The sequence below is a fragment of the Dermacentor variabilis genome, chromosome 7 (assembly GCF_050947875.1).
Source record: "Dermacentor variabilis isolate Ectoservices chromosome 7, ASM5094787v1, whole genome shotgun sequence".
In the NCBI taxonomy this organism is placed as follows: domain Eukaryota; kingdom Metazoa; phylum Arthropoda; class Arachnida; order Ixodida; family Ixodidae; genus Dermacentor; species Dermacentor variabilis.
The window spans coordinates 108,832,104-108,846,734 of NC_134574.1; the positions used below are offsets into that span (position 1 = coordinate 108,832,104).

A 14,631-nucleotide genomic window follows, 5' to 3' on the forward strand; every position below is an offset into this window, starting at 1 on the left:
TATCGTGATGAGGAAAAGTCGATATTTTCTGCAACCCTTTGGGGAGGACGACTCAGCGCTTTCGAGGTGGGGAGGGTAATATATGGAAAAATAAGAGCCCTTGGCTGTCAGTGGTGACCAGGCGCCCCATTCACAAGTTACTCAACAGTCCCGTGTCCTCCAGGAACGTGAGAATGCGCCTGAAGGTGGAGCTGTGGGGCCGGTCGGGGAACAGCATTTGCGATGCCGAGACCGCAGTGAGTACCAGGCGCTTAAAAGACACGTAGAGAGAAGCCCTCTCTTTGTAGAAAGCGTGGCGAAAAACAAAGATGCTGGATTGTTTCAGCTAAAGTCCCTTTAGTTTCAGCCTCCCCACACGCTGAGCAGGCCTCGTATGGAGCATTTGCTGCACCTCTGGGAGCAGCCAATCCGGAGGCGCCACACAAAAGACCTCTCTCGCCTTGTGAGGCAGCAGTCAGGAAGGGGACGGAGGAACGGGGGAGGGTACCGCACTGCCTACGCGCCGATCGAAGTGGAGCCCCATAAGGTGCCACTGCAACGTGTGCCTTGAATAGTCGAAGACGGTTACAGCGGTGCTCACAGGTGCAGTGGCATGGTGTGCTGTCTTTACCAGGGAGTCAGCCTCGCCGTCATCCTAGGCGCAGAGGTGCGAGGAGAGCCACTGTAGCGACAGACTGAAGCCCCTCGAAACAACGTCGCGAAACAAGTTTCTGCCAGCAGGGCGACGGCAAGGCCAGCAGTTCTCTGTCGTTGAAAAGCTATGATCGGCGGTCGTGAGTCCGAAACGATGACGACCGGCGAATCTGGCGGTCCTCTACTAGCAGGTCCGCTGCCAGATGCAGGCGAGCCACCTCAGCAGCGGCGGAGCTTGCCGCCAAAGGCAGCTGGCACACTCTGGAGTGTTCCAAGACAGGGGTAACACAAGATGCGGTGGCAGATGTGGAGTCGGGATGGACGGAGCCATCCGTATAGATGTAGAGATATCCATCCAGCTAGTCCTGGAACATCAACGCCAGGTACAGGACACAGGATGTGGCCGCCTTCTTCGTGAGGCCATACAGCGTAGTAGGCACCTTCGGTGGCTCATGGTGCGGAGGAGGTGGCGGGAAGGCTAGCATGGGAGGACGGCCGGAGACCTCGTCGCACAAGTGACACAGGCTTTCCATGTGCAAGTGAGGTCGGCTCCGCAACCTTGAGAGCAGAGCCACGCTATCCGGGGTGCGATGTAGCCTGTCAACGTGATGGAGGCCCCGCTGTAGGAGCAGCAAGGACAGCGGCGAAGTCACTGCCTCGACTAGTATGCCAGCGATGTGCCAGGTCTCCGGCAAGCCAAGAATCATCTGGATGCTTTTCCCGGGCTGTGGCGCCAGGAGGTCCATGCGAGCCCATGGTAGGACCACGCGGTAATTTTGCAGTGTTGTCGCAATGCGTACAGCCTATTAACGGCGGAAGGGCAATTCGCCATGTAACTCCATGGTGTTCTAAGATGTTCGAAATTGACTTACTTCAGTGGCCGACTGCGCACATGATGGGGAGACACGGGTATGAGCAATGCTGCCGCCCACTTTCCTATCCATTATTACCTTCATTACAATAGCAATTGTGCGGACACTCGAGGGGTATTCGCGGGGTCACCGTTGCCAACACTGCCGTCGTGCTGTCACGCTATCGTCGTGATTGTGCGGACTGCGCCTGGAGGATTAGAAAGTCTCCGCGTTTGGCTGCAAAAGTGACGAACTCAACGGGATGCACCGTGACTCTGCTTGGCCTACTCTGCGAGGGAGTTAGAGCAGCGTTCTGATTTCTGCTGCTGGCATAAGCTTCGCGCGCACGCACCTTAGTACTACTGCTGACTAGCTGCACGCTTACCACACCGTGGCGCTTCCACTGGTATAAGAAAAAAATCAAGCTAAATATTTCTTATCCATCGAGTGGCGACAAACGACGACAGCTGTTCTTCGGTCACACGTCGGGCCCCATCGAGGTGCAATGTCTGCAATGCCTCAATTTCTTGCCTTCAGCATCCCCCCTGGGTGGCGTAGCATACTGGGCGCGCATTTGATTCATCTTCCTCTTCATGATCTTTTCTCTGTGCTTGTCTCTCTGTTAGGGGCTGTGTTATCATACGGTCCAGAAAGCCAAAATGTGCAACTAGGCGTCTTTATGGGCTTTTTCAGTGTTGTGGAATGCAAGCACTCCTTTTCAAAGTTCACCCTGGCCTTCTATTTTTGATTTTATTGCAACCAGAAAGTTTATTGCATATTGTTTTGTTTAGAATTTCGTAGAGATAAGCAACCCTTCGCTGCCATTTTATTTGAAGCTGCAATGCTACTCAATATAACTCATATATGCGACAAACCAACTACATACTCCTTCACTTTGACGACCCGCACGTATCCCTTTTTCGATACTTGCGTTTCCCTATGCATTACGTGCCTCTTGCATAAAGATCGCGCGCACTTAAAATGAAGCTAAAGAAAAATATGAACTTGAGCTAAACTGACATATTAGGCTTCTGTTATAACGAATCCCACATTCGTATTGAGAACAGAGCTTTTATTCAGCGAGAAATATGATGAAACCAGGAAAATTGGAGCGGCGCTACCTGTAGTAGACTATAGTGTCTCTCATGTTACGCCAGCACTGGCTGATTCCCAGAAAGTGGCATAAAGGGAGGTTACGCGGAGATTACGTTAACTGTTCCCTTACCGTGCGGTTGGTTGAAATTGAAAAGCAGGAACGAGAACTTTGGCACCAATTTTATACGCAGGACAGCGATTCATTGGCACACAGAAGACGATGAGACACGAGCAATGCGCCGATCAGACTTGGCTTAATATTTTTATTTAGCGCTGCTTTAACGCTGCACGCCTCGTAAACGTTCCTTTAACTTGATGATAAGATTGATTAACGGCGCTCGCCGGATTCCACTCCACCCCGCAGCTCCTACTTGTATCACTCGTCTACTTCAATCTGTAGAGCAAGGTAAAGCTTGAAATATTATTTCTCCTAGTCGCCTACGCCGCCCGCTTGCTAGAGAGCAAATTAGCTTGCGTCGTTGTAGAATTCGATGCTCTCTCCTTGAAAGTGTTGTTTTTGCTATCTTTACGCCAGGACTGGAGCATAATTTAACTAGGCAGTCTGCCAAAGAGTGCAAAATGACGGTCTGTGGCGATATTAATAAACCTTCGTTGTCTGCATTTACCGCTCATTCAATGACGAAGAGATTGGTATTTACATTATTCAAGCAACTTTCAAAGGCCCACAGAAAACTGTTGCAAGCGCGTAAAACATCATTCAGCTAGCGGAATATTACTTAGGATGAGCTCAACTACAAGGGCGCCAAATACGTTTCGCAGCCTTTTCGCCCCTGTAGCATAAGCTTAGGCTTCAGTGACTTCGCTGTTTTACGATTCTTTGTTTACTGTTTTGACTTACCTTTTGATCCAGAGGTGCATGCCACGGTCGAAGTATCTGAGCGTAAAAGAATGCAAGGAAAGATAAATATATTTTTATATTTGCAATGGAGTGAGAATATATTTGGACAGCTTTCTTTAAAGTTAACTAATATATATGCAATCAGTAACGCACCGGACGCCGCAGCCTCTTTATCCAACTCGCCTTCGTTGACCTTATGGTTGCTTTATCCTACAGGCTGAACAATTCTGCCAGCGATTCTGCTTCTTTCTTCTCAATTTAGCTGGCAGGCAACACCATGTAGCTTCCTCACAAAGCTCGTAAACTTCCGCCTGTGCTATTAGGCTTGCACCATTCTTTAGTCCATGTAACCTATCTACTGATATTTGATGAAAATTGTGTCATAGGCAGACATCCATCAGCGTTCTTCCAGAAAAGTGTGTGATAAAGAATTTATCTTGCAGCTCACATCTACACTGAACCCGGTACTAATGTTCAAGATATTTTATGCCTGCAAAGTTACTCTACTCTGGGGCGCCTTTATAAGTGTTTGAAGAAACCAATTCCTGTCCCAATGACTGGGTGCAATCTGCGGCTCTTGGGATAGCGAAAGCAGTGCAATGCCTATTATATAAGTATCCTCTAAACAATGTCAAGACAACTTCCCTCCAAGACACTCGGTAACATGTGAAATGCTAGCCCATGAAATAAAAACACTGGACATGGAGCCCGCGTACAGTTTATTAGTTGTAGCAACCAATCGAGCAACTGTACACAGAAATAGAGGGCTGATGGGTTTCAAGAAGCCTGTAACAAACTCTATAGCCAACGTTCAGGTGGGTGAATGCAGCGTACATTTACACTCATCCCTGTTTTTTCTTTCTGTTCCTATTCCCCTCCACCAAAGTAGAGTAGCAAACCAACCATCCCAGCGTCCGTGGCCAGGCACAAGTACATCGTCGGGACCATCGGCCGCCCTTCAGTGGGACGGTCCCTTTTGGCCTCGCCAATACATTGCAGACTTAGCGCAGCTCTTATAATGTTGGGCTTACACTGCGCTCATAAAGGGGCTACTGCCTGTCCGAATTAGGCTAGGATAAGCTCCCCCGAGAATTCGACCAGTGGATTAAAAGTACACATCATATATCTTTGTTACGAGTTAATGCATCAGCGCTAGCTACATATTGTGTATGGTATATGAAAGGCAGCACCTGTTTCATAGAGCAAAGCGAACTGTCGACCTGAAAAAGAAAATGTATCAGAAAGTCATACTTGGGGCGTAACTCATGCTTGATGATGTACTCATCTTGCAATTAAAATTAGGGCGGGCTTTTCTACGCCAGAATAAATTTGACCTGAATGATGAAGGAGGAGCTTTGTCTATTAGCCGCAGATCTCGTCTCATCATCGACGCTGGTGCATATTTTTCTCCTCCTCCTCTTTCTCTACCGTTCTCTGTTTTCCCTTTCCCTTCTTCGATGCCGAGTAGCAAGCCAGATCTGAGCGCATCGGACAGTTAAGAATAAGACAGGCTTTTATCGCTCGGCTTTAATCTGAGAAAGATCGTGGTCTCCGCTCCCTGCATTTCCCCTTTTCTGTGTATGCTCTTCCAAAGAGTGACTGTTTCTGATAAAGCTGGTTGACACACTTACCTCCAAAAGTGCGAGCACCGAGTTAGCCTAGCGATGCACTTGGAGTGCGGCGGGAGCACAATTCCCTCGGCGCGTGCCAGGGCACCAGCGAAGCCGTAGCAGAACACGTAGCGCAGGTAGAAGAAGAAGTTGAGAGCCAAGCCGTATCCCAGAAGGCTGGTTGTGTCCAGATTCGCGACGGTCCAGAGAAGTTTCGACATCGCCGAACTGCATGCACAATCCAATAAGGAGAATCGGACACATCGCACTAAACCAAAGGGAAGTTGGCGTCTAGCGACAATACAGTTTACATGAATAAGTTAAGCTCATTGATAGTGTGCTTTGGATATAAGGAGCACAGGAGGTATACGCGAATATCTGATTAAATATCTACAATGACTCCATGGCCACATTAATTCTTCATAAGAAAAATAGAATATACCTATCAAGAAAGGGGTCAGGCAAAGAGACAACTTCTCCAATGTTATTCGCCTAATGCTTAGAAGGAGTATTCAAGCAATCAGACTGGGAAGGCTTAGAGCTGAGGACGGACGGAGAATATCTCGGTAGGCTTCGGTTTGCAGATGGCATTGCCCTGTTGAGTAACACTGGACATGAATTGCAACAAATGACTGAGAACCTTAAGCGAGAATGTGTAAAACTAATGTTGAAGATTGATAGATTGATTCGATAGCCTGGCAAGGAAGCAAGAATTCATGCTCGCCGGTCAGCCTTTCTAGAGTCTGTGCAGCATTGCGTTTATCTGTATCAATTACTTAAAGGGGAGGCTGATTATGAGAAGGACGTTTTACAGAAGAATAAGAATGAGTTGGAGTGCACATGGCAGGAAATGCCAAATGATGACTGGGTGTTTACCGAGGCCGTCGAAGAGAAAACTATGCAGTAATTACGCACTACCTGTGCTAGTATACGGGGCAGACACTTTGAGGTCAAATAAAAAAGCTCGAGAACAACTTAAGGACCGTGCAAAAGTGACAGGACGAAAAGGGTAGGCGTAACGTTAGAAGACAACGAGATAGCAGCATGGTTTAGAGAGCAAACGGGGATAACCTATATTCTAGTGGACATTAGGAGAAAAAAACATGGAGCTGGGCAGGCAATGTAATGCGTAGCGCCGATAACCGGTTGTCCATTCGAGTTGCGAAATGGGCGTTGAGAATGAGACAGGTGGACACACAAAGCTTTTAGCGCGATGGAAGACGGTGCGCTTTCTCCCCGCTTGTGGCTCAATCTCGTGGCAGATTGAGCCCCGATCGCCGGCTCACCCTCACAAGCGTTCACTCTTACATACAGCGTACGGCGCGCGGTGAGGATTTCATCACCCTTGGAATATATACCGAACCTCACGCTGAGGGCGATGGCGAAACCGACTACAGAAATGCGCCTGGAGTGTCCGTGTAATTCCTGTCGCAATGAAATACGATTGTGAAATTAGGACAATGGCATGACGACGACAGCAAGAAGACGATGGAATGAGGGCAAGGGTATGACGATGAGTGTATGACGACGATTTCGTGACGACGACGGCATCACGAACACTCTATCACGATTATGGCGTTGAGGCGAAAGTATGACGACAGCTGAATTGAAGCTGGAATGACGACAATGGAACGATCGGGATGGCATTACGACGAATACATGACGGTGACTCTGAGGAGAATCCATTGATTATGACATTACAGTGGGACATAATGAACATTCAGTGACCATCGAATGACAGCATAATTACTGTAAATGACGAAGAAGGAATGTGGTCGATGAAACGACGAAGGCATGACGACCACGAGATGGCGGTTCTAGAGTGATTACGATGACAAGAGCTACACCTTGACGACGACGGCATGACGGCACTGGCATGATCACGACTATGTGACGACAATGGCTGAATGACGAAGGCCTGACTAAAGTAGGATGACAAAGTTAGAACGCCTACATTGGAATGACCACGATGGCGTCAGAACGACGGTAGGGCATGACCACTATGTGCATGACCATTTTGTGACGAGGAAGCCATGACGACGATGGCATGACAATGGCATGAGGACAATGGAATGAAGATAAGAATATGACGACGATGGCATGACAATGACAGTATAACGACAGCTTATGGTGATGATGGCACGACAACGAAAGGATGATGAAAATGGGATGAGGAAGATGGAGTGACGACAATGGAATGACTCCGGCGACTTCGCCATGACGGCATGATACCGAATACATCGCGAATGTGTGACGACGATGGTGTGAAAACGACGCGATGACGAGACTCGGGTGACAAAGCTGGAATGATTACTACGCAACGTTGACGATGGCATCCCAAGCTGTAGCGCATACCTAGTGGCTCCTGCCATTAGACACCTTGAGCCACTGAATCGGTGTAGAATGCTTGACGACAGCACAGCGAGCCCGTGTGATGAAGCTGGATTGGCGATGATGAAAACACGTTGGCATAACGACTACGAGCACATACATAAAGGCCCAAACTAGTGAACGGCTTGTACAAATAGGTAAACGTAAGAGGCTGGCTGGCTCGACAGACAGACAGACAGACAGACAGACAGACAGACAGACAGACAGACAGACAGACAGACAGACAGACAGACAGACAGACAGACAGACAGACAGACAGACAGACAGACAGACAGACAGACAGACAGACAGGCAGACAGACAGACAGACAGACAGACAGACAGACAGACAGACAGACAGACAGACAGATAGATAGATAGATAGATAGATAGATAGATAGATAGATAGATAGATAGATAGATAGATAGATAGATAGATAGATAGATAGATAGATAGATGGGCAGGCAGGCAGGCTCAAAGTTGCCTAGTAGGCGAACAATGCTATTCCTATTTAAACGCTAAGAAATGAACAAACCAGGAAATGTTGACGGTTCATCCGTCATCAGTTTTCTGCGCTGCGCGAGGTTGAAACTAAGTTGAATGAATTAGGCAAAATTTGCACACTGTTGGAAATTAAATTTCCCTTTGTCATCGTGACAACGTTACCTTTCTCAAAAATAAGCCATTACTTGCACATTCGCCATGGAGATAGTATGAGCCCTTCTCATTTTGATTGCTGCGTACGATCAGCTGCGCTCTCCCAATACCTGCAAGTTGTCTAATCTCTATACTTCACGTGATGCTGACGCCTCATTCATAGCCTTCAGAGCTTTGTTGCATCAGGGGATCGTACAGGCGCTGAGCTACGCAGCACAGGCCGAGGAAACGGCAGACCGCGAATTGACCTCGCATTCCATGATAAAGGCAGACAGACTGCATTTTTTAGTAGGCTAAGAAAGCATTTTGCGCTTTACTAGCGTATTGAATATTGCAGTCTTGAACTTGTTTTTGCTTTTAGGCAAGTTGATATTTGGATTTACTATACATGATTCTGCTCTACGCACCTGAATAACGTGAAACTGAGCGCGGCAGCTGGACATCGCTGAACGTACGGTCACGAGCCTTTGTTGTCGTCAGTGTTGAAGCCAAGTTTAACTGCAAGCCAGAAATGTCTGGCTCCGCGCTAACAAACGCGGATGAGATACTACGTTGAAATAGCAAATTCTTTGGCCGAAACACTTTTTGCGATACATAGCATTTGTAGAGTAGATGGACATAACCTGTAGAAGTAGTGGGTGAAGGACTCCACGAGGACGAAATGGACTCCACTACGAGCCAACTGTCCCAGGATTGCCATTACCTCCGCCGGCGTGCACTTCTTTCTTGGTTTGTCCACCTGCGAAACTCTTGAATGTTTTTATCCAACCGAGACATGTGCCGTATTACGAGTACATTTTTGCAATGATTGACATGCAAATGAATTCCAGGAGAGAAATCACTGTTATTCAGAATAAATCAAAACTCAACGATGTCTGCAGCCAGAATGCTAAAGTCGCATGCTGCTTGTATTTCACTTCTGCTTGATATGACATCGATGGCTCACGTAGATGATGTGAGTTTAAAATTCTATGCTCGTTTTAGTTACGTGCGCTACTAATTGTGGTTGCGACGCGGCGGCCAATGATGAAACGTAAAACTACAGTCTCCATTCTGCTGCAATCTCTTCCGAGCCTGTGCATATGGCGCTGCTCTGACTTCATTGCAATGAAGTAACGTTCAGGCAGAGTTTAACTGCAACATGCTTGCTTGACAAATGATTAGATAGGATGAAGGCAAACACAGCATGATTAGAATTGGGAAGTACATGGGTGAACACACATGCCTACAGCGCTTAAGCTGTGTGTGGCTGCGTGCGTAAAAACCTCTCTCCTGGATGCGACTGAGTTCAGACAACTTCTTTAACAAAGAACGCGGCATTCATGGCAGGTCACCGCTTTGTGAGAGAGGAGTTACGGGAGGCAAAGTTGCGAAGTTTCACCGGAAGAGCTAACAGTTAAAGGAAAGGCTTTGTTTAGAGTGGCGGTGAAACCGTCTCAGAATGCTGGCGTGATTAGGAGTGCCGCTACCGGTTTTGCAGCTGCTGCACCTCGATACATGCGATGAGACGGAAGGAAAGCAGTCTTCTTTTATGAGTGTCCAAAGTAAGAATTACGTAGATTTAGCTCCTTGTTTAAAGATCGGCCACGCTAGCGGTAACATGCCGCGGTAATGCACCAGCCTCCATACGAAGCAGCAGAACGTCTGACGTGTGAGACATGTCCTATGTAGACGACTTCTGCAGTTGCGCCGCCCCCTGCATGGCCGACGTGCTAATTGACGACCGCGAAGGAAGGTGCACAGCGTGAAGGCGAGTTCCTCGCGCGCCGGTGAGTTTGTTGGGATAGAGGTGCCTTTCCGTGCCTCGTCTCCCAGCTTGCGCATTGCACTTATCTATATCTGCGGGAACCACCTCCCCAATTGCGACATGGCACCCACGGTTAGCGCGCCTAGGCTGATTTCCCGCGCAAGCCGTGCTTCTCCCTCCCGGTGTCGTGTCAGCAGTGAATATCAGCGTATTTTCGTCTTTGCGTGAAATAATTAGAGGAGAAGGTAAACCGGCAACAACGGCAACAAAAATATTACCGTGTGTGAGCACTATTAGCTACAGTGTAGAAGCGAACCACAGAAGACCTAGTGATGCTATCGCCGCCACGCGATCATAGGCGGTAAGGCGGTTGGGGACGCCAGAGCATAGCCATAGCAACCACTACTCTGTCGCTGATGGGCCATGTCGCCATGCGGGTTGCGCTCTAATGATTCCCGGATTCATTTGCCGTGCGGCAGAAAATTCTCGCCTTTCGCGAGCAAAACCTGTCTCGAACGGCGTGCGGCTTTTTTGTCCGTTCCGCTCAACATGAGCCAGGGTGTGCTATGCACAGAGATGCTCGGCAGGAACGCTAATGTGTGCGCCCGTAAAGCCCATGCCAGCAGTGAAAGCCAGAACGCTGCCCTGGCCCCGGCAGAGCTTTCAGTGGAACTGCGTTCACTTGCACACACGGAGCTTTTGTAGCCAACCCCATTGCATGTCTCTGCAGGCCTTTTAAGCCTCCGCATGGCGACCGCGCAGGCACCTTCCTTTACAAGACAGCACAACGGCACCGACGGCGCTGCCAACCGTGACAGCGCGACCGCGGCTTGTTCATCCATACAATTGCTTTTGCAATACGAGATAGTTTTAGCATTCTGGTATGCGCAGGGGCGTTTGCGTATTACTGTGTTACCGCAGGCCGGAACGTGAGCGAACTGTTTGGTGGCGTCGCCTGGTTGTGCAGAGCTCAACTAGACCAACACAGGTACGTAACGCAGTAACCGTGGGCGCTATAACGTAAATCTATTCCAACCTTTTCTATTCCCATTCTGCAATCAGCCCTCCACGCTGAGACGTGCAGACTGCAATGCACGTCGGTGAAGTCGGTGCTGCTCGTAATCGAGAAACGCTCAAGAGGACGATCAAGAACCCAGGCACCAACCATCCACGTGCGAAGAGGTTCGAGAGAAATCTCGAAGGTGGACAGACTTCGTGTCCTCGGCTTACACTTACAAAAAGACTAGGGCGGAGGATACACCGTAAAAAAGCTACAATACACAACTACGCAGATCTTGCGCATGTTGCAACGAATTACCAGCAGGAAGAGGAGACTCAAGGAACAGGACTTCATCCAACTAGTGCAGGCTCTGATTGTAAGATGCAGTTCGTACTCGGCACGATATTTTAATTTAGGCAATACGGAAGTGTAGGTACTCGACCGGCTGATAGGCAAGGCGTATAAGCAAGCGCTGGGACCCCCACCGGAAGCGGACACCTTTCGCCTCGAGGGGATAGGGGTGTAAAACAGCGCACGGGAAATAATAGAGGCTTATGTGGCAAGCCAGAAGGAAAAACAACAATGCACAATAGCGGGACGCTGCGTCTTGAAACTTCTTGGATATTCTGTACGGAAGACCAGCGCATTGACAAAATTCCTAACACGAATACAGGAAACTGTGCACGTCTCACCGATTCCCAGGAACATGCACCCGAACTTCCACGTCGGACGGCGACATGCCTGCGCATTTGCTCGCGAGGAAGTATGGGAACCAATCCAATGTCTTGGTATGTAGACGCAACCATCACCGCAAGAAGCACCGCATTCGTCACCATCGTAGTCGACAATCACGGGACCGAAATAGATGCGTCGCCCGTTTCCACAGCGAGCGCTGCGGAGGCACGGGAACTGGCGATAGCGTCAGCCGTCACGACGAGACCAGCACTGTGAGTGCGTCATAGTTCTGACGGATTCCCAGATGGCATGCAGGAATTTTTTTCAGAGCCCAAATTTCGAGGGCCGCACACCACATTCTGAGTGGAGCGCACCAGCTCCCAACATACACACAAATCTTGTGGACTCGGGGGTATGTCTACCTACACGACCATCAGCAGGCACACGCCTACGCCCAGGCGCATGCACACCGGAAGGCGCGAGAGGGTCACGCCGAGCAGTTCCCCCCAAGTCCATACCATTAACCTACACGCCCATTCTACAACACTATCGTCCCTCACGAAGAACACTACCACCGCCTGACGCGACAGGAAGTCGTAATATGGTGAAAACTCCAAACAAACCCATATACACATTTGAGTCTCTTCCACGCCATACACCCTGCACTGTATTCCCATAAATAGCCATACTGCGATCAATGCGCAATGCTGTACCACATAGTATGACCTTGTGCAAGCACAACACAGCTCCCATCCATAACACACCCCACCCTACGGCAATGGGAGGCAGCACTCTCCATCTCCGACTCGACGAATGAGATCAAAGTGGTCCGCCGAACGAGAAAGGCAGCTAAGGTCTCTGAACTCCTGGACTGAGGGGACCACCCACTGCACAGCCGAAGAGTCACCTACGCTTGCACGCTCTTTTCCATAAAGTTTACTCTCTCACTCTCTCTCTCCACGATTGGTCAAGAATTATTCTGGCCGCACTTCACCTGTTTGTCACGCGACCTCACAAATACCGCAATACCTTCACATCTGAAATGACGTGTGTACACTGAATATGCCTGAATAGACCGCGTAAAAGAAAAATAATTACTCCTGATTCGGTGCCTTTTCGCCACTACCCCTGTGCTATTGGTCAAAAGCTTTCTAGCGGCGCTAGGAGGAGGAGGAGGAGTAGATTTTAATGAGGAGAAAGGAGGAGAGGTCGGCCTGGTGGCGATAGCTTCAATTCTCTGTCATGCTACGTCACAAAACCGCAAAAACTCGCCGCGTCAAAGTAACGTGTACGCGTTGAAGAGGTATTAATATGCCGAAGAAAACTATTTTTTTCAGTATAGCCGGATATTGCCCCGCTCCCAAAGGAATAGAAAATAGCTGCCTGCCGATCACTCAGGCATTGCATTTTGGCACCTGTCAGAGAGCGTGGATTTATTTGCGTATAGTAAAATTTTTTCGTGGGAGTATAATGTTATCGAGCCTTTTCAGCACGTGTACGACATCGCTCTTCCAACTCGTCTTTGCTGAGGATCCATTTTTGCGGCATTCTTAACCTTACGTTGCACGCCGCCACGATTTTCAACCATCCACCGCAAGCTACGGGGAAGCCTCCATATCCGGTTATCTATTTTCAATGCGCTGGCTCGGCCCCATCGAAACCCGCTCTACTTGAAGGTATGCCGGCCGCGGCGGCCGTATGTCGATGGGGGCGAAATGCGAAAACACCCATGTACTTAGATTTAGATGCACGTTCAAGAAGCCCAGGTGGTCCAAATTTCCGGAGTCACCTGCTACGGCGTGCCTCATAATCAGAAAGTGTTTTTGGCACGTAAAACACCATAATTTTTTTCTGCTTGAAGGTGCTCCTCACCTCTTGTCAGCTAGTGAGATAGGAGAAAAACTGCTTTATGTAGGCAATTTTGTTCGTTTTGAAAGCAAACAAAAGATACCTTCAGTAAACGATGAAAGCATTTGATTGGTCTGTTCAGACAACGCTGCGAGTTACTGTCCGATACTTGCGTTGTCCTTTACGTAAATGTGACGTCCGGAGTTTGAAATAAAAACAGATTGGAATGGTTTTACGTTATAGGGCCCCATGTGCATTCTATTTTGCTGCTGGCGTAACTTTTCTGCAGTTGTGCAATCTGGAATACCTAGGCTTGTGAAACTTCTTTTTCAACTAGAACACAACAAACATGAAAATGTGTCTACAAAGCATTGTGCCTATACGTCAAGCATGACGAAACGTCGATACCCGCATCCGCTCATCGGGTATTACACAAACGACATTGCGTATATACCGTGATACCAGAAGCGCTAAGCTTCTCCATTAAGGCACACGTCTTTATTTGCTTTGGATCTTGGTAAGTGCTGAACTCGCCCAGCGTAAAGCGTTAGCATTGACAAAAAAAAAACATCAGTGAAAGCTGTTTGCATGAGAGTTGCGGGAGCACCAGTAGACTTAGTAGCAACCAGCCAATGTGGCAACGCAACGATCTAGAGTAGGTGGAGGTAATGCATTTCTAAACGTACCACTGTTGAACCCTAAATAGGTGTGCCTGCATGACGGTGACAAAACTGGCGAAAGCAACCACAGCGTCTGAAACTGTAGCTGCCTGCATGCGCGGTACGTTCTGCGGTGTAACAACTGTCAGTTCCGAAGAAACTCGTAATGCGGAGATTGGTATCTTGAAGCGGTGAGCCACGTAAGCGTCATTCAATTGCTTTAGCAACGACACGTACCTGTAGCTTAACAACTTTTTTTTTATATATTTCCCTAGATATAACTCAAGGAACAGTTAATAAAAATGAACAAAAGGACATCAAACGAATGCACACAGCCCTGGGTGATGCAGGTATTACTGCAGCGTGTCCATGCATTGCGTTCGCATCACTTCCTATATCTGACAGCGCGAGATCGAGGGCGTGTGTTTGGCAGGACTTGTCCTTGGGCTAGAGCGGCTCATTCGTAAAGTAATAACCGTAGCGCTTGCGAGGGGCACACAGGAAAGGTGGCGAGATGAACGTGACTGCTAAACTGCTGCAACGCTACGAAGGCTAGTAGCGTTCGTCTTGTAAGTGGTACGGTTATTACTTTAAGTAGATTTACGATCATCCTGAATCACTGAATGA

At 48.5% G+C, this 14,631-nt stretch overlaps 1 protein-coding gene and 1 long non-coding RNA gene across 4 annotated transcripts in view; one reads left to right on the plus strand and one right to left on the minus strand.

The window, feature by feature from the left end:
• Positions 1-14,631, plus strand: part of LOC142587762 (uncharacterized) — a 55,843-nt gene that overhangs the window by 13,388 nt on the left and 27,824 nt on the right. The gene's annotated exons all lie outside the window — the stretch shown is intronic.
• The window catches only part of LOC142587759 (protein-cysteine N-palmitoyltransferase HHAT-like), a 50,509-nt gene that overhangs the window by 9,925 nt on the left and 25,953 nt on the right, over positions 1-14,631 (minus strand). The window contains exons 7-9 of the mRNA XM_075698988.1: positions 8,699-8,814; positions 5,070-5,276; positions 3,439-3,474 (exon numbers count right to left, since the gene is read on the minus strand). Of these exons, the coding sequence (XP_075555103.1) occupies positions 3,439-3,474; positions 5,070-5,276; positions 8,699-8,814 (359 nt within the window). The remainder of the gene's footprint in view (positions 1-3,438; positions 3,475-5,069; positions 5,277-8,698; positions 8,815-14,631) is intronic.